A 21263-nucleotide genomic window follows, 5' to 3' on the forward strand; every position below is an offset into this window, starting at 1 on the left:
CACCTTTCTGTGTCTCTCTGTTGAGTTGTTTTGGATTGTATCTTTGTTGTGAAACATATATTAGAGATGCTTGATTCTATTTAATTCCTCTGACTATTGTTGATTATTTTTTGTTTTGCTTTGTATAGGGAGCACTTAACTTGGCTAGACTCAAACTAGGAAATGTTTTCTCTGTGGTATGTGGTAGCTCAAATTTCAGTTCATTTAGCTGGTCAACCGGAGATCTGGGCAGAGTTCATCACAGAATTTAGGCACCCTTCTCTCTTTCAATGCCTTTCTGGATTCCCCCTTGATTTTCCAATGATAGTGATGACTGCAGAACTCCCCTTCGATTCTTCAAATCAGTAACACTGGTAGTTTTCTTTTCTTCTCTCTCTTTTATTTTTTTCTTTTTTTTTGAGACAGGGTCTTGCTCTGTCACCCAGGCTAGAGTGCAGTGGCACAATCATAGCTCACTGCAGCCTTGACCTCTCAGGTTTAATCAGTCCTCCCGCCTCAGCCTCCCAAGTAGCTGGGACCACAAGCATGTATCACTTCTCTTGGAATTGTAGTTGTCCCACATGGCACTGACTGGGCCTATTCACAAGCTAAAGTGCCAGCCTTTCTTCGAAGTGTCAGCTGTCCTCCCATAGATGCCTGATTTGGGTTGCTCCTTAGTATCTTAATATTTTTTGTTCAGAGTTTATAGTTGTTATGTGTATGAAGGTTGGTCTGATAAAAGCAATGCAGTCATACTGAAACTTAATTTTTGTTAATGTTTGTATATGGTTTGAGGGGTGGGTCAAGGTTTGTGTTTTTTTCCTAATACTGATATCTATCTCTTTCAACACAATTTGTTGAAAAGACTTCCCTTTTGCCCATTGAATCACATTGGCACTTTTGTCAAAAAACAATTGTCCGTATATGTGTGGGTCTGTTTCTGGGCTTTATTCTGTTCTAATGATATATCTGTCTGTGCTTACATCGTCCCATACTGCCGGAAATACTGTAGCTTTACAGTAAATCTTAACATTAGGGGGTATAAATCCTTCATACTTTTTCTTGCTTTTGGGTATTCTGGGTCCTTCACATAGCCATATAAACTTTAACATTTGTCAGTTTTTACCAAAATCTTGACAAATAAGTGATTAAACAAGTAGAAAACAAATCAGTAATGCGATAGGAAATGTCAACAACACTCAACCAACTTGATTTATATATTACAGAAGACTACAGCCATCAATAGCCAAATATATATTCTTTTCAGGGAGACATGGACCATTATCCTAGATTGACCATATGTTGAAATCATACAGAGTATACTTTCTGACCACCACGGAATTAAATTAGAAATGAGCAATAAAAGGGCATCAAGAGAAAAAGGCAGTATTTTTGAAGAGTAAATGAAAGCAACAGGAGAGGGAGCTATGTGAAATTGTTAAAAATTGGGATGGAGGGGATATATATGCTTCCCTCTAAAAGTTATAGAGCACAAATTTCTCATAAAAATGAGCAACAAAATAGGATCAAGGTCAAATCCTTACTAAAAATTATAATTTTTAATAAATGAAAGACTAAATGTCATACATAATGAATAGCAGGAATTTATGATTAGATTTTTATATTCTACACAATATTATGTGTGTGTGTGTGTGTATATATATATATATACACATACACACACTGAGTATTTAATGGGCATGCCATATGGTATATTATGATGAAAAAGTATTAAAAAGAACTTCCTATCTGTCTTCTCTCCATCTTCCAGTGCTGATCATGTTGCCTTGAACAAGATTGTGTTGTTACAGGTATCAGTGTCATTTGAGGATGTGACTGTGGACTTCAGCAGAGAGGAGTGGCAGCAACTGGACTCCACACAAAGACGCCTGTACCAGGATGTAATGTTGGAGAACTACAGCCACCTGCTCTCAGTAGGTAAGGACAACCATCCTGTGAAGTTGTGAGGAGCCTGTTACGGGTTAAATTGTGTCCCCCAAATAAAATATATTGAAGTCCTAATCTCCCAGTCCCCCAGAATGTGACCTTGTTTGGAAATAGAGTCTTTACAGAGGTAATCAAGCTAAAATGAGATCATTAGGGTAGGCTTTAATCTAATATAATTGGTGTCCTTATAAAAAGGAGAAAACTGGACACAGACACGTGCGCACACATACATACACACACACACACACAGAGGGAAGACAATATGAAGATACACAGGGAGAAGATGGAATGTGACTAGAATGATACATCTGTAAGCCAAGAAACACTTGAGGCCACCAGAATCTCGGAGAGACCTGGAACAGTTCCTTCCCTAGCACCTTCAAAGAGAGTATGGCCCTGCTAACACCTTGGTTTTGGAGTTCTGGCCTCCAGAACTGTGAGACAATAAATTTCTGTTGTTTTGAGCCCCCTAGTTTGTGGTACTTTGTTATAACAGCCCTAGGAAACTAATACAGAGTTTTATACTTGGAAATGGGGTGCAGCTGTGATAAATACCTTAAAAATGTGAAAGTGGCTTTGGAATTGGGTAATGGGTAGAGGCTGGAGCTAGGGGCTGGGATTTGATATGCTTGACAGAAAAAGCCTAGATTGCCTTAACGAGACTATTGGTAGAAACATGAATGTTAAAGGTACTTTTAGTGAGATCTCAGATAGAAATAAGGAACATATTATTGCAAACTGGAAGAAAAGCGATCCTTGTTATAAAGTACCAGAGAACATGGCTGAATTGCATTCCGTTGGGTGAAAAGTAGAACTTGTATGTGATGAACCTGAATATTTAGCTGAGGAGATTTCCAAGCAGTGTTGAAAGCACAGCCTGGTTTCTCTGTGCTGCTTATAGTAAAATGTGAGAATAAAGAGATAAATTGAAGAAAGAATTGTTAGGAAAAAGGTACCAGAACTTGAAGATATAGAAAAATTTCAGCCTATCCATATGGCAAAAATTCAGAAAGTGTACTCTGGAAAGAACACACCAAGGGTGTGTCTGGACAACCAATTACTAAAGAGATTAGGTATGTGACTTGTGGATCCAATCAACTGTCTCACTAGAAATGCCTCCAGGTTTGACTGAAGGGGACAGAGACAGGAGAAAATGAAGGAAGGCTCTTGGACTTCTGGGATTCTATAAGCAGGAAATGTGATGGTAAAGCTGTTTTGACTGTGATCATGTGTTATCCTTCAAGGAAAGGGAAGAATGACTTTGAGGATAGTTCAGAAGCTAGTAGGGCTGTAGCTGCCACCACAGGCCCTAAAGGCACAGGCTGACGAGATGGGGGGACCCATTGCCTCCTTAGTTTCAGAGAACAGGACCATCTCTTTGTTTTCAGGGCTGAGGGGGCAGGGCCAAGGTTACTATGTCTGATCTGAGGTTACACCATGTATTAGTCCGTTTGTTCTCACATTGCTATAAAGAAATACCTGAGACTGGGTAATTTATAAAGAAAAGAGGTTTAATTGGCTCATGGTTCTGCAGGCTGTAAAGGAAGCATAGTGGCTCCTGCTTCTGAGGAGGCCTCAGGAAGCTTCCAATCATTGCAGAAGGCAAAGGGGAAGCAAGCATATTACATGGTGGGAGCAAGAGTAAGAGTGAGGGGGAGGTGCTGCATACCTTTAAACAACCAGATCTCGTGAGAACTCACTCACTATCATGAGAACAGCACCAAGGGGATGGTGCTAACCCATTCATGACAAATCTGCCCCATGATCCAGTCACCTCCCACCAGGCCCCATCTCCAACACTGGGGATTACAATTTGACATGAGATTTATAGGGGACACAGATCCAAACCATATCAGGTGATGAAGACCAAATATATATATCTTTTTAACTTTCCCTTATGGTTCTTGTTGACTGTCAATTTTGTATAGGTATTTAGCCTTAGTAGATAGAGTTTACTACCCACTTTGGGGTACATTCTCAAGCAACATGGCCCCAATAATGCCCAGGCCCAGTGCACCAGAGCCTGCTGCTGGCCTCAGACCATCAACAGGTTGGGCCTCCATCAGAAGGACTTGGGTGCTATGAGCAGCAGTAGGGAGTGGGTCTTCTCTATGCCACATTTCCAGCACCCCCACTGTGGGGCAGAGGTTCAGCACTGAGCTCTTCCATGTTCACTTGCTGTTACTGAGGAAATCCTTGTTAAGTTTCTTCTCCACTAACTAATATGCTTAAATTCAGTGGGTGAGTAAATTCTGGTCCGATAGCAAGCCAAAAAGTGTTTCTCAAAAGGAGAGTAGTTATCCACTACTAGAGGATGGCAGGACTTTGTTCCCAAATCCTAAAGATCTGCACTGTGATTCACCTATAAGGGATTGCCAAAGGCTCCAAACAGCATCCCCATCTGCCACTGTCACTTCAAGCACCATTGGATCTGCTGGATCCTATGGTCCAAGTGGCAGAGCAGCTTGCACAGCAGCCTGGATCTGTTGTAGAGTCTTCTCTTGTTCTGGGCCCCATTGAAAACTAGCTACTTTTTGGATAACTTGGTAAATGGACCAGAGTAGCTTTACCCAAATCAGGAATGTGTTACCTCCAAAATCCAAAGAGGCCCAGTAGGCATTGTGCCTTTTTTTTTTTTTTCCTTATAGGAAGGTACAACAGCTTTTGCTTCACCTTAGAAGGGATATCTTGACATGCCCTGTACCACTGAACCCCTAGAAATTTCTCTGAGGTGTAAGGCCCTTAAATTTTTTTCAGATTTATTTCCCACTCTGATATGTAAATATCTTACCCATAAGTCTAGCATAGTTGCTGCTTCTTGCTCACTAGGTCCAATCAGCATTATCTCATTAATGTCATGGACCAGTGTGATATCTTGTGGAAGGGAAAGGTGATCAAGATGCCTGCAGACTAAATAATGACATAGGTCTGGAGAGTTGATATACCTCTGAGGTAGGACAGTACAGGTGTATAGCTGGCCTTGCCAGCCAAAAACAAACTGCTTCTAGTGGTCTTTACTAACAAGTATCACAAAAAAAAATTTGCCAGATCAATAGCTGCATACTGGGTACCAGGGAATATGTTAATTTGCTCAAGCAATGAAACCACATTTTGAAGAGCAAGTGTAATTAGAGTCACCACTTGGTGACGTTTATAGTAATGTGTCATTCTTCAAAAGCCGTCTATTTTCTGCACAGGCCAAATAGGAAAGGTGAATGGGGATGTGATCCCTGATGGTAGCATTGATTTCCGCAGTCCCTCTAGGAATGTGGTATTGCTTTTGGTTTACGATTTTCCTAGGCAGAGGCAGCTCTAGTGGCTTCCACTTGGCCTTCCCCACCATAGTAACCCTCATTCCACAGGTCAGGGAACCAATGTGGGGATTCTGCCAGTTACTGAATATGTCCTTCCAATTATGTATTCAGGAACTGGGGAAATAACCACAGGATAGGTTCAGGGACCCGCTGGACGCACTGTGAGATGGACCTCAACTAAAACTCCATTAACCACTACACTTCTGTAAGCTCCTACCCTGACTGGTGGACCATAGTGGTGTTTGGGGTCTCCTGGAATTAGTGGCAGTTCAGAACCAGTGTCCAGTAATTCCCAATATGTCTGATTGTTCTTTTTCCCAATACCTAGTTATCTTGATAAAAAGGCCATAGGTCCCTTTGGGGAACACTGGGAGAAAGATCTCATAGTATAAGTTTTTGGCAGTGTACCAGGGTCCTTCCCTAAGGGAACCTGGCTTCCCCTTCACTCAAGGGGTTCTGGGTCTGAGTCTGTAAATAGGCTCAAGTCTGGGAATTGACTGAAGGGCTGTGACTTTGTGCTTTTATGATTCAAGTTAGAGTTTTGTTCACTTGACCTAGAACTCCTCTGCTTATACAGATCAACTTACTATTGTGTAGACTGCCTGTCTGTTTCTTTTCTCAGGACACTATGATCAACTAGCCAATGCCATAGGTCTCTGTGAATCAGACTATTCTGATTGTTGCTTTGACTCTGCTGTCTATTGTGGTAGCCCATGTTCACCTTGCATTTGGCGATTAAGTACCTCCCTTTAACCCCTGCCACCCCAGGATCCAACTATCCCCATTGCACTTAGGTTTCCCTACTCAGTGGCTGCAGTTCCCACTGTAAGTTCCAGCCTACAGACAAGAGCACTCAGAGCTCTTCAAGGATGCTTGAGCTCCCCTTACAAATTTGTTTCTCACAGTGCTGACAGGTGTGTCCTCTGGACCCTCCCAGAGTAGATGGACAGGTCTCACATGATAAATCCCCTCCAACAGTCCAATTCTTTGGATACCTTCCTCTGCAGAATACCCAGGCGGTTCTGGCATTTCAACTTCATTTAGTGTAGGCCACCTTTTGGTCCATGTTTAGCCAGCCAGCCAACCAAACTGTTAGAGCCCTTTCTAATCCCTCCAGCAGCAATATCAAATTCAGAATCTCTGCTTAGTGAGCCCATATCAATCAATTCAACCTGATCCAACTTTTTGTGAGCCCATATCAATCAATTCAGCCTGATCCAACTTTTTGTTTCTTCCACCTTTATCATACACCCTTAATATCCATATCCATGTGTAGTCTCTAGATCTGTCTGCATAAATTAAATGAATCATGCCGTTCTTTTGGTGTACGCACATCCTCATGGGTCATTCTTTGTGCTTCACCTTTTGGGACCTGCTTTGACTTGAGTCCAGTTATATGTCTAAAAGCAAAGAAGGATGGTGAGCATAGGCTCTTAAGGGAATCGGCAGTGCCCGTCAAGGCAAGTACCTCAGGAGAAGCCACTGAAAGTGCTTCAGGAACAGTAGGGTTAATCTTCTCAGATGGGGTAGAAGGGCTGCTTCTACTGGCAAAGGAGACTCAAGAATTTAAAGGTTCAATGTCCAGTCTATTTCCAATTAGTTTTTTTTCTCTCTTTTAGTCTCAGGTGGTTGCTTTCAGGGTTCCCTCAGTCTCTTGAGAGCCCCTGATGGGAGGAGGGGTCCCAAAGTTCAAGTGATTATAGGGAGTTAAGAGACTGAAGTAGGAAGGGAATGGTCTGGCAAATAGAGGGGTGGAAGAGGTAGGGGTTTGAAGAGGGACCTATGAAAGGATTCAAGAGAGCTTAAAGGGAAGATCAAAGGTGGTAAAAGGAAGAAGGAGCAGAAGCAATGGGAAGGGAGAGGTTTTGGAGGAGACAGTTGGGGGAGATGTAAATTTTTCCAAGGAAGCCCTTGAAGTTCCAAACTATCCTTAGTAATATCATGCCAACAAGACAGGAAACAGGTAGAGTTGGTGGAGCATATAGCCAGCAGGGGTTCAAAAAGGGATGTTTTGGTAGACTGAGAAGTTCCCATGTTTTTAAACTACTAGTACTTTTATGGTTTTAAATAGAGAAACTTGGGACTCTGACGCAGCTTCTGTTCCATACAGAACCCAGCCTCTTAAAGAGAAGTCTAGGAGACTAACCCAGCCTTTCCTTGCATGAGACTCTAACTTATTTTCTTGTAAACAGCTGGTTACCTGGAACTTTAACCTACCTTCTAGCATGAGAATCACTTGAACCTGGGAGGCAGAAGTTGCAGTGAGCCGAGATGGTACCACTGCACTCCAGCCTGGGTGACAGAGCGAGGCTCTGTCTCAAAATAAAATATGTGTGTGTATATATATATATATATCTGTCTTTACTGTGCTTCAATGGACTGTCATCCAGAGGCTCAGGAGTCAGACTCATCAATGGGTCCCCAATTAGTCAGGAGTGAAGACAAAGGCTTCGAAGGTGCATACTTCAGATTCTGGGTGAGAAGTCTGGGGTCCAGTGATCAATGATCTTATCCGAGTTGTGGCACCAAAACTGTCAAAGAAAACCAGAGCTGGACAATATTTAAAGCGGTGAAAATAGATTTTATTCAGAATTATTACAATAGGGGAAAAGATACTTTGGTATAGAACTGGGCTCAATTCCAAATACAGCATAGACGAGTGGGGATTTATAAATATAGCCCAGGAGCAGAGTGGGGCAAGTAGATGGAAAATGGCTAAGAGGAAACATCAGGGGTAAAGGGGGATTGTTACTAAACTGACCTGACAAGATTCTTGGAGAAGGCAGGTGAGGGTGATCGAATATTATGTGGGGGATAGGTCAGGAATTTGATCAGATATCAAATGTGATTGGATATTGAGGTTGGGGGATTCTAGCTAAACTGACTTAACAGGAATCTTGCTAAAATTGGGCAATGTAAGGATTCCCCTTGGTAACCGTGATCAGTTACCCCAGCCAAAACCATAACTCCCTTGTTTGCCAGTTGATTCAAGAGCACAAGGGACCCGAAGTGGTCAGGTGGGAGTTTTAACTTTTAGTTTAGTGGAATCATTGTGTGTCTCCTGGTGGAAGTATTTCTCCCTTTGGAATTAAGACCTCTAGAACAGCAGAGCATAAGGTCACAGAGACAGGTAGCAAAAATTTTGCTAGTGGACCATTAGGGGTAATAGTGAAGGGCGTCATTCCTGGCTCAGGGCTGCCTGCCACCCAGTGGGCTCAGAGGACAGATCATGGAGCCAATGAGATTATTCACAAGCCTTAAAATCTAATCAAATTTTCCCTGCTAGGTTTCAGACTTGGGTCCCATGATCTCTTTTTTCATTCCAGTTTCTCCCTTTTGGAATGGGAATATCTATCCTATGCCTGTCCCACCATTGTATTTTGGAAGCAGATAACTTGTGGTCTGATTTCATAGGTTCACAGATAGAGAGGAATTTTTCCCCAGGATGAATTATATCCTGTCTCATCCACAACTGATTTGGATGAATTAGATGATGAGATTTGAGACCTTTAGTTGACAATGTCGAGATGTGATTTTTGACTTACGAGTTGATGTTAGAATGACTAAGGCTTTGGAGGATGTTGGGATGGGGTGAATGTATTTTGCATGTGAGAAGTACATGAATTTTGGGGAACTAGAGGGAAGACTCTTGTGGGTAGAATTTTGTCTTCCCCAAAAACTATGTGGAAATCCTACCCCTCGATACTTCCGAATGTGACCATATTTGGAAATAGAGTCTTTACAGAGGTTACCTCTTGATTATCAAGTTAAAGCAACGTCATTAGGGTGGGCCCTACTGTAATCTGACTGGTGTCCTTATAAAAAGGGGAAATTTGGACACAGGGAGAATGCTATATGAAGGTGAAGGCAGAAATTGGGGTATTGCTGCTACAAGCATGCGTAGAGGGAAGACAATGAGAAGATACACAGGTAAAAGACAGCCATGTCACTGGGGTGATGTATTCACAAGCCAAGGAATGCCAAAGAGTGCTGACAGCTTCTAGAAGCTAGAAGATGCTAGAAAGGGTTCTCTCCTAGATCCATCAGAGAGAGCATGACCCTGCTGACACCTTGATTTTGGATTTCTAGCCTTTAGACATGAGAGACAATAAATTTCTATTGTAAGCCACCAGGTTTTGGTACTGTGTCACAGCAGCCTTAGGACACCAATATAGAGCCTCGTTGTGTTTCCCTTCACCACCACTGAGCTATCTGGGACATCTGAACTGTATTATGGTGTCCTCCTTGATTTGTCTGAGATTCTTCAGTCCCTTTTCACCTCTGTGATTATTACTCAGTTCCCAATGAAATGTGGTTACTTCTCCAAAGAACAAATGGAAAGCAATTTACTGGACCCAATTCTCTATCATGTCCTGTTAACAGGGTTTGAAGTTCCCAAACCAGAGGTCATCTTCAAGTTGGAGCAAGGAGAGGGGCCATGGACTTTGGAAGGGGAAGCCCCACATCAGAGCTGTTCAGGTGAGTGGGTGTGACCCAGGCAGATGGGGACACGAAATAATTTTTTTTTTCCCCCTAAGGAAGACTGATGCCTTTAAAATGCTGTTATTGCTTAAAGGTTGGAAACTTTAGAAATTGCTTGAGGATAGGTAGCATTGGCCTCTCGGGTGCCAAATTGTTCTCTTCCTTTATTTCTCTTACTGTTATCACCTGTCTTCTTTGCTTGGCTTTCTTCCAGGAGAATTGCCCCAGTTCCTATACTCTGGATCATATACCAGGCTTCCTCACTAGAGGTCTTGCTTTCTTGGATATTCTTTCCTTCCATCCCATTTTTATGTGTAATTCCTTAAACCGCACCCCAGAGTCTTAGATTATTATCACATACATTTCGGTTTTACTGGATTTGACTTTTTGAAAATCTGTTGGTTGCCTGGCTTCTGTTCTTCCTAGTACTCTTGCACTGTATTCTTTCTTTTGTTCTCACCTTCTCACTCTAAGGTACCAACAAACTCTCATCTACAACCAGCCTTACCTCCCGTTGCCTTTATAAGTTCATCTTCAGATTCCTCACTCCTCTCTACCTTCCCATGGCCTAGTGCCTCTCTCCCATCTTCTGACTTTGTGATCACTATCACTTAGCATTTCTTCTTTTAAAATCCATTTTATTAAGGGAGAATTTACACAGAATGAAGTATATTTTAAGTGGACAGTTTGATGAGTTTTGATAAAGGTATACACCAGTGTAACCACCACCCCTATTGTGATATGTAATATTCCTTCACACAGAATGCTCCCTCATGCCCCTTGTAGTCAATACATACAGCCCCAGGCAACCACTGACATGCTTTTTGTCACTCTAGATTCGATTTGTCTTTATTAGGGTTTTATATAAATGGAATAATACCTTACATACTCTTTTGGGTCTGGCTTCATTTGTTCAACATAATCATTTTGCAATTCATCCATGTTATTAAGTATATCTCTGGTTTGTTCCTTTCGAATGATGAATAGTATTTCATGGAATGAATACATTACTATTTGTTAATCTCTACACCTATAGGTGGTTAATATTTGGTTATTATGAATGAAGCTGCAGTGAACATTCTGGTCTGTCTTTGTGTGAACATACGTTTACATTTTTCTTGGGTAGATACCTAAGATTGGAACTGTTAGGTCATATAGTAAGTGTATACTTACCTTTGTAAGAAATTGTCAAACTGTATTCCAAATTGGCTATACCATTTTACATTCCCAGCAGCAATACATAAAGATTCCTGTTGCTCCACATCCTCGTCAACACTTGTTATCATCAAACTCTTTTATTTTTGATATTATAGTGGATGTTATCATTTAAAGTTGCATTTATCTTATGAGAATAATGATGTTAAGCATCTTTTTATGTGCTTATTGACCATAAACATTTTTTGGTGTGAAATATCTACTCATATGTTTCTCATTTTTTAGTCAGGTTGTTTGTCTTCTTATTAGTGATTTTTAATATATTTACTGGATACAACTCCTTTACCAGCTATATGTATTGCTAATATTTTGTTCCAATCTGTGGCTTGAAATTTCATTTTCTTTTTGGTGCCCATCAAAGAGCAAACATTTTAATTTTGATGAAGTCCAATTTATCATCTGTTTTATTGTTAGTACCTTTTGCGATCTGTTTAAGAAATCTGGCTGGGCGCTGTGGCTCAAGCCTGTAATCCCAGCACTTTGGGAGGCCGAGACGGGCGGATCATGAGGTCAGGAGATCGAGACCATCCTGGCTAACACAGTGAAACCCCGTCTCTACTAAAAATACAAAAAAACTAGCCGGGTAAGGTGGTGGGCGCCTGTAGTCCCAGCTACTCGGGAGGCTGAGGCAGGAGAATGGCGTAAACCGGTGAGGTGGAGCTTGCAGTGAGCCAAGATCCGGCCACTGCACTCCAGCCTGGGCGACAGAGTGAGACTCCGTCTCAAAAAAAAAAAAAAAGAAAAAAGAAATCTTTGCCTACCACAAGGCACAAAGATTTTCTCATACTTTCTTCTATAAGTTTTATCATTGTAACTTTTTCAGTTAGGTCTGTGATTCATTTTTCAATACTGATATCTAATTGTTCGAGAAACATTTGTTGAAGAGGCTTTCTTTTTCCTATTGAATTTCCTTGGTATGTTTATCAAAATCAGTTCACTTTATGTGTATGAGCCTGTATCTGGTCTCTCTTTTCTGTTCAATTTTAATCTTTTTGTCTGTCTGCTTTAAAAGATAGGTTTTATTATTATTTAGGTTTCATGAAGCCAACAGATTAGGAGACAACTGCCACTGGAAAGATAGTTTGTTACAGTTCCCAAGAGGCGGAGGCATACCACGCCATACAGGGCCACACATATTACACATGTGGAAGCACCAAGGTCAGTTGGGATCTAGAAGGAGTGAGGGGAAAGCATGGACCAGAGCCTTTATTTAGGTTTTGTGGGAAGGAATGGACTAGGCAGGGCCAGAAGGCTAGGCAGATTTAAGATTGGCTAGTTTGAATAATTCCACTGGGCTCTAGGGTATAGGGACTGTCCCCAGTTGCTTGGTACCTGGCCCTGGAGTGATTAGAGCAGGGGGATAGTGGCTCAACCTGTGAAAGCTCAGTAAAAGAGGTAGTTGTGGATATGGGCTGTGTATTGGCTGTTTTGCATATGAAAGGCATCCTCAAGTTCAAGTTATTTCCTAATCTCTAGAATTAGCTATCACGGGGAGGGGGCAGTCTCTCCAGGATCAGTTAAGCCCCAGTTGCCAGAACATCAAGGGTACAGAAACTAAGAAAATATAGTTAATACATTATCCTTTTAGCAAACCCATACTATCTTTATTACTGTAGTTTTTACAGTAAATCTTCAATCGGGTAGTATAAGTTCTTCAACTTTGCTTTTTAAAAATTACTTTGCTCTTCTAGGTCATTTGCATTTTCATATACATTTTATAATCAGTTTGTAATTTTTACAAAAAAGCCTACTGGGATTTTGTTTGGAGTTCAGTTGACTCTGTAGATCAATTTTAGGAGAACTGACATCTTAACAATAGTGAGCCTTCTAACCCATGAACATGGCATATTTCTGCAGTTACTTAGATCTTTAATTTCATTTAGCAGAATTGTATAGTTTTCAGCATAGAGGTCATAGGAATCCTTCATTAAGTTTATCCCTAAGTACTCGATGTTTTTTATTCTGTTTTACATGACATTGTTTTAGTTTTATTTTTTGATTTTCATTGCTAATATAAAGTTTTTTAAATTTTATTTTTAGATTGTTTATTGCTAATATAAGTTGCTAGTGATTGATTTTCGTGCATTAACTTTGTATCCTGAGGCACTGCTAAATCTACCTATTAGTTTTCTTTTAAGTTTCTCAGGGTTTTTCATATAAGTAATGATTATCACCTAAAAATAGGGACACTTTTACATCTTCCTTTCCAAGCTCATGTTTTAATTTATTTTCCTTCTTTTACTGTCTAAGACTTTCAGTTCAATGTTGAATGGAAGGGTTGAGTTAGGTTGTTTGTCTTGGTTCTGATATTGTGGGTAAAAACTTCAGTCTTTCACCATTAATTATGATATTAGCTGTAGATTTTCTGTACCTGCCCTTTAGCAGGTTATGTAAGTTCCTTTCTAATCCTAGCTTGTTTCATAGTTTTTTTTTTTTTAAATCATGATTGAGTGTTGAATTTTGTCAAATGCTTTTTCTGCATCTATTGGAGTGATATCAAATACATGAGCATTTTTTGTTCTGTAATTGTGGTGAATTCATTGATTTTTAAATGTTGAATTAACCTTGCATTTCTGAGATAAATATTAGTTGATTATGATGTATTAGCTTTATTATATATTGTTGGACTCTACTTACTGATATTTGACTTAAAAGTTTGCCTTTTTCATGAGTGATTTGCTTCATGGTTTTCTTTTTTTTTATGTCTTTGTCATGTTTTGATATTATGGTTATACTGGCTACTAAAATGAGTTGTGAAGTGTTCCCTTCTCTATTTTCTGAAATACTTTGTGTGAGATTATTATTTCTTTTAATGTTTCATGGAATTAACCAAGAAAGCCATTTGGACCTAGAGTTTTCTTGACAGGAAGGATTTAATGACAAACCCAATTTTTAAAATAGACATAGGGCTATTCAGATTTTTTGTTTCATCTTTTGCCAGACATAGTAAGTTGTACTTTTCAAGGAATTTTGTTTATTTCCTCTGTGTTGTCCAATTTAATCCTGTTGTGGTCTGAGAGCATACCTTTTATGATTTCAGCATATGGTCTACCTAGGGGAATGTTTTGTGTGTCCCTGCAAAGAATGTATGTTCAGCTGTTGATGGGTATGTTGTTCTATAATCTACAACTCAGGTTGGTTCCATGTTGTTGAAATCTTCTAATGCCTTACTAATTTGTCTTCTACTTGTTCATTCAATTATTGTAATTTGGGGGGGTTAAAACTGACAAAGAGATTTTAAAATGTATATGGATATGCAAAAGACCTAGAATGATCAACACAGTCTTGAGGAAGAAGAAAAAGTATGGAGGATTGACACTACCGAATGTTAAGATTTACTTTAAAGCTATAGCAACCTGGACAGTATGGTATTGGTGTAAAGACAGACTAATATATAAATGGAACAGAAGGGAGAGACTAAAAATAGACCCATTAATATACAGACAACTGATTTTTGACCAAGGTGCCAATGTAATTTGAAGGGAGAAATGAAAGTCTTTTCAAATTGTGCTGGAACAAATGGATGTCAGTATTAGGGAGAAAAATTCATACTTTGACCCATACTTCACATCCTATACAAAAATGAACTCAAGTTCTACTATTATAGAATTGTTTATATTGAAGTAATCTGCCAGACAGACAAAAATTGTTAACGCTGGAAAACATATTTTTAAAACTAACTACTAAAGATGCTGGAGAGTGATCAAAAGAACATTTTTTGGCTCCATCATATTTTGAGTAATTTTGGATCGTGTCCTGAACATTATCAATGTTATGGTAACATGGTATTCTGTTATATTGTTCTGAAGAATGCCAGTGTTCTTGTCACAGCAGGCAATTAACTAGGTTAAATTGACACTGGAAATGCTGTCTCACCTAAGGCGAGTGGCAACTCAGGTCGCAGTTCAGTCCTGCTTTCAGTTTGCTCTACCCATGCAAGGTTGAGGGGTCAGCCAGAGACTTAGGCAGATTTTATACACAGAATTAGGAATTTGCTTTTTTTGATTCTTTCTTTTGGAGTTGCCCCCTTAATCTCTAGTGGCCCTGGGTACCCAGACCACCTTTTCCTGATTCCTCTTGCAAAAGGATGACAAGCTTTTATGAGAATTTTAGCTGCTCCACATTGCTGCTAGGAGTGCAGCTACTCTCAACGGAAACCCGAGAAAGGGGGAACTCATTACATGCTAGTCACTTCCTCTAACTTTTGACTCCCCTCCAAAATCTGCCTGCTTTTGTTTGGTTTTTTATTTTTGTTTATTTTTCAAGAGGTTACATTTACTATCTGTAGAAGGGTCTTTTTCAGAAGCTTACTTCTCCATACTGGAAGTAGAACTCTTACCATCGATTCTTATACATTGACCTTGTATTCCGAGACTTTGCTAAATTTTGCTTATTAATTCTAGTGGGTCTTTTTGTGAATAAATACCATAAAACTTTCTGCAAACATTATCATGCCTGTCATTCATTTTCTTTTTGGTCTATATGCTCTTTATTTTTATTTTATCTTGTTCCCAATCTGAAGGCAAAAACTTTCAGTCTTTCACCATTAGGTGTATTAGCTGTGATTTTTCTTAGATGCCCTTTATTAATTTGTGACAATTTCTTTCTATTCCTAGTTTGATGAGAGTCTTAAACATGAATTGGTGTTGAATTTTCTAAATGCCAAATGCTTTTTATGTATTTTTTGAAAAGTGCATTTTGTTTTATTAATATGGTGAATTTTATTGATTTTTAGATGTCAAATTAAACTTACATTCCTGAGATAAGCCTTACTTCATCATGGTGTATTATCTTTTCATGTATTTCTCGATTTGATTTGCTAATATTTGGTAAGGATCTTAATTTCCATGTCTTTGAGAGACATTGGTCTTTAGTTTTGTGTGTGTGTGTCGGGGAGGGGGGTTCCCTTATAATATTATATCTTTGATTTCGGTATCATGTTAATTCTAGCTTCATAAAATGAATTTGGAAATTTCATACCTGTTCTGTTTTCTGAAAGAGTTTGCTATATTTGCTAGAATTTTTCAGTGTTCACGCCTCTTGTGATTTTGTATAAGATTACTTTAAATTTCTTTTTGTTAAATATGTGATAAAATTCACCAGTGAACTCATCTGGGCCATCTGAAGTTTTCTTTGTGGGACTGTCTTTAATTTCAAATTCAGTTTCTTTAATATAGGAATATTCAGATTTTTAATTTCTTCTTGTTTTAATAATTTGTTCTTTCAAGGAGTTTGTGTATTCCATCTAAGATGTCAATTTTTTGGCATAAGTTTTTTTATTGTATTGTCACTTTAATGTCTTACATCTTTGCCAATGTGCCCTCTCTCTCTGAAGTTGATAAAAGTTCAATTCAACAGGAATATATATATATATAGAAACCTAATTTTCTATGTACTTAATATCATAGCCTCAAAATATATAGTAAACATTGTATTAAAAAGAGTATTAAAAAAAGTATTAAAAGGAGAAGTAGACAAAATGCACAATCATAGTTGGAGATTTTAACATACCTATTTTTCCAACTGTTGAAACAAGCACACAAAATCTCTACAGAGGTAGAAGACTAGAACATGATAAACCAATATGATGTAATCGACATACATAGGTTACTACATCCAACAACTACAGAATACACATTCTTTTCAAGTATACATGGTGCATTCACCAGAATAGACTATTTTGGGATATAAAGCTGTTTGCATCAAATTTCAAAGGTTTGAAGTCATAGACTGTATGTTCTCTAACCACTGTTAAATTAAAACTCTAAACAGAAAAACAACTAAAAAATATCTAAATGTTTGAAAAGTAAGCAACACACATCCAAATATCCCATAAGTCAAAAAAGATATCACAATGAAAATATATTGAGTGAAATGATAGTGAAAATATGATACATCAGAATTTGTGGGGCTGGGCACAGTGGCTCACACCTGTAATCAGCACTTTGGGAGGCTGAGACAGGTGGATCACCTAAGGTCAGGAGTTTGAGACCAGCCTGGCCAACATGGCAAACCCCATCTCTACTAAAAATACAAAAATTAGCTGGGCGTGGTGGCAGGTGCCTGTAATCCCAACCACTCGGGAGGCTGAGGCAGGACAATTGCTTGAACCCAGGAGGCAGAGGATGCAGTGAGCCAAGATGGCACCACTGCATTCCAGGCTGGGCAACAGAGTGAGACTCCATCTCAAAAACAAACAAACAAACAAAAAAAAAAAACAAAAAAAACCAACCAAACAAAAAAACTTGTGAGATGAAACTGAAGCACTATGATGAAAGTTTCTTATTTTGTATATCTCTACCAGAAAATTTAAAAGATTAAAAATTGGCCATCTAGGTTTGCACCTCAGGACATGCAAAAGTGAAAACTACCAAAGCCAAAATTTGCTTCTTTGAAAGATTAATACAATTGATAAATTTAGCACGATCAATCAAGGAGGAGAAAGAGAAAACACAGATTATCAATGCCATGAATGAGAAAAGAAACATCATTACAAATCTTATAGGCCTTAAAAGGATACTAAGAAGATATTATGACCAACTTTATCCCCCAAAATTTGATAACCAAAATGAAATGAACAGTCTTAGAAAAACAGAAATTACAAGAAATGTCACAAGAAAAAAGGTCAAAATCATAGTAGTATTTTTATGTATTAAAGAAATTGAACTTATAATTTAAAACCTATCCACAAACAAAGCTCTCAACCCACATGGCTTCATTGGTGAACTCTGGTCATTTAGAGAATAAATAACACCAATATTATTCATGTTCTTTTGAAGGAAAAAAAGAGAGAACACTTCATATCTTATTTGATAGTAAATTGAACTATATTAGAATAAAGAATTACTCTTTGAAAGATATCATTAAGAAAGTTAATAGGGAAGCCACAAGCTGGGAGAAGATATTTGCAATACATATATTTGACAAATGACTTTATATTCAGAATATATAAAGAACTCTCACAAATCAACAGAGAAAAAAATTGGTAAAAGACACAGGCATTTGGAAAAAGAGGTATTCAAATGGGCATTATATATATGAAAAGGTACTAAAGATCATTACTCATCAGAGAAATGTAAATTAAAACCACAATGTGGCAGCCCTACACACATACATACATACAAAAAAGGGCTAAAATTTAAGACTGACAATTATCAAATGTTGATGAGTATTTAGAGCAACTGGAATTCACATTCATCGATGGTAGGAGTGTAAATTATTTCAACCACTTTGGAAGATAGGCATTACCTACACTAAATGTATAACAATTCTGTGGCCCAGTAGTGCCGCTCCTAGGCATATATTTAAGAGAAACGAGCACGTATATTCACTAAAAGAAATGTACAAGAATGCTTATACCAGCTTTAGCATAATTGCTGAAAATTTGAAACCACTCAAGTGTCCATCAGTAGGAGAATAGATGAGCGTTATGCTACATTCTTACAATGTGATACTACACAACAATGAAAAGAATGAACTACTGTTACCAGAACTTGGGCGAACCTCAAAAAATTTGTTGAACAAAAGAAGCCAGACATGAAAATGGGTATATGCTATGTGATTCAATTTATATAAAGTTCAAGCAAGGCCAAGCAAAACTAATTTGTGATTGTGATAATATTGATGATAAGTGATTGGCAATCTATGGTCAAAATGATGGTTACCTCAGAGAGTCAATTATTGATGGGAAAGGGCCACCAGGGAATTTTCTGGGATAATTAAAATGTTTTCTACTTTCATCTGAGTTTTGGTTACATGGGTGTATACATATGAGTACTGGAGTTCAGCTTTACAGCTAAGATCTATACTATATAGCTTTGCATACATTCATTGAGCTTTACAGTTAATATCTACACTTTACTATATATAAATTATACCTCAATAAAAAATAATTAGCCTATGAGATTATTCCTCAGGAATGTTTATATAGAATTGGTATTGCTTGATCATTGGAGTATATGTGCAATCCACAAGTGTGCCTATTTTACCACATTTATGCCAACACTCAGCATCATTCAGATTTCTTATCTTGTGGCCAATATAATGGATGTAAAGTGGCATTGTGTTATTTTTCCCCCTTTTATTATCTGCTATCCATTTAGGTTTCCCCTCTGTTAATTGCTTGATCCTATTTTATCTTTTCTAACCATACAGTTTTTTCTCTTCCTTCTTTATTTGTACCTAATTGTCTCATTTACTTTTCATAGAGGCTTTTTTTCCCCACTAAGATGCACTAGTTAGGAGTACCATTTACTGTCTTCAAGATATCTGTTCCAATAGTAATTAACTCAAAGGGGTCTTCCATTTGGAACACTTAAGGTTTTTATTTGTATTCTGATGACTTCCATGTTGACACCACTAGGTGCTGTATTATAATTGTGCTCTAGTACTTACTTACCTGCATACCACACAATTCCCATTGAATAGTCTACTTTAGTCATCCTCAATATGGGAGGAATTGGCCTCATCATTACCCAAATCAGGAATCCTCACATTCCAAATTTTGTCAGATTCTGCTGTTTCTTGTTTCTTCCCTCTTAGCTGTCTTCTCTTACTAATTACTCTGCAATTCCTATTTTTTCTTTTTTAAAGAATACTAATTCGCCTCTCATCTTAGTTCCAGTAACATTACTCCAAAACAAGTCTGTATTTTCTTATGCTTGGATTATTCTGTTCCAAATGGAAGCTGCAGATTCCATTCTTGTTTCCAGTTAATCTTTGAAATGCTACTGATAGATTTCATTACCTAAGACATTGCATTTATCTTTGTCATTACCTTTATGAACTAATCTTACAGTTATTCCATATTATATAACACATAACCAATAACTTTTCTCTCAGTGCCATCTATAAGATTACCATTATTCCCAATTGAAAATTTTATCTGTACAGTTTCCTTAATTTATGCTTACTTCAAATCGTTCGCCTTGTTTTTAATGCCTGGCATATATGAAGTGTATCTGTGTATCTGGGCTTTTTATTATTTTGTGCTCTGCCTGTCCAGGTAATAGACATTTTTCTTTTGTGTTCAGGCTTTCATCTATTCCATAAAAAGGCCCTTACATACTCCAGATTTATTACTCCATTATTTATTATTATTCCCCATTTCTGTTTCCCCATGTCCCAGATGCTTTTGCCCCCAGTAATTTTTGAAAATCTCTGAAAATAGGAGCTTGTATCTTATTTTCATTATTCAAATGCTAAGCATGAAGAAAATACTTACCAATATAAACTAATTGAATTTGTGGGTGATAAGAATAGAATTTTGCTGTGTTTTAGAGGGATTTTAAAAAAAAATTCTACTGAGAGGAATTCAACAAAGATTGTTATTGGGAAGTAAACACAATGGCACCAAATATTTAAAAGTTTACCCTCTTACACATTGTGTTTCTGTTATAATTAGGAGTCTATTACAAGGATTAGCAAAATGAGTAGCATAGAGAGTGCCTGCTTTTGACATTCAGAAGAAAAAAATTTACTAGCAATATGATTAGATTAATTTTCCAAGTAAAAAATTCTTAAACTGCTTTATGAAGCACACATACCTTTTTTAATGGCACAAAAGAAAATGCTAAGCTGATTTGAAAATAAACTGCACTCTTTTTTGAGGCATCTTTGTGACAAGTAGAATGTAAGCTCGCATGAGCAGCTCTTTTTTCTAGACTGATGACTCTTCATTTATGTACTGTTCATAGAATCGGGTGCTCAGGAGAGGTATAGAGAAGCTATTTATTGCAGGAACAAATTTTTTACGATGAACATTGGTACTAGTGATGTAATAAATAATTGTCTGGTACAGCAAGGGATTTATAATTTAAATAAAGTAAAAAGTAGAATTGCTTCTAAAACCATGCCTAGGAATCCAGTGCTTAGTATTTCCAGAATAAATTAAATCCAGATGTGTGAGAATACAAATGCAACGTAAGAATAGGTAGATGAGATTTTGGATGGGACATGTGTCTGAAGTACAGTATCAAACCGACTAAAGGGGGACAAGTGGGTTTGATGACTCAGAGCATTCTCAGTATCTAAAAATCTCTTACTGAAAAAGCCAGTGGTATAATTTATTCATGTTAAAATTATTTATCAATAATCTAATATGTCTCATGTACTGTACTAGGAATGGAAACATCTGTAATTCCTACCCTGGGCAAGAATAATGTCTGAATTATGCTAACGCTAACTTGTAGCAATAGATTGTCAAATATAGTGACTAAAATAGTAAAGAATTGCATTTCCCTCTTATAGGAAACCTCATTGCTCATGATTGTTCAGGAATCCAACCTCCTTCCAACACACATTATTCCACCATCTCTTAGGATTTTT

General features: G+C 38.0%; 1 protein-coding gene across 5 annotated transcripts in view; it reads left to right on the forward strand.

The window, feature by feature from the left end:
- ZNF81 (zinc finger protein 81) overlaps positions 1-21263 on the forward strand; it is a 93125-nt gene that overhangs the window by 59777 nt on the left and 12085 nt on the right. For all 5 annotated transcript variants that reach the window (XM_065538230.1, XM_065538229.1, XM_005593435.4 and 2 more), the window contains 2 exons: positions 1791-1917; positions 9624-9719. In XM_065538230.1, coding sequence (XP_065394302.1) covers positions 1791-1917; positions 9624-9719 — 223 coding nt within the window. The remainder of the gene's footprint in view (positions 1-1790; positions 1918-9623; positions 9720-21263) is intronic.

Source organism: Macaca fascicularis, chromosome X, assembly GCF_037993035.2.
Source record: "Macaca fascicularis isolate 582-1 chromosome X, T2T-MFA8v1.1".
Taxonomy (NCBI): domain Eukaryota; kingdom Metazoa; phylum Chordata; class Mammalia; order Primates; family Cercopithecidae; genus Macaca; species Macaca fascicularis.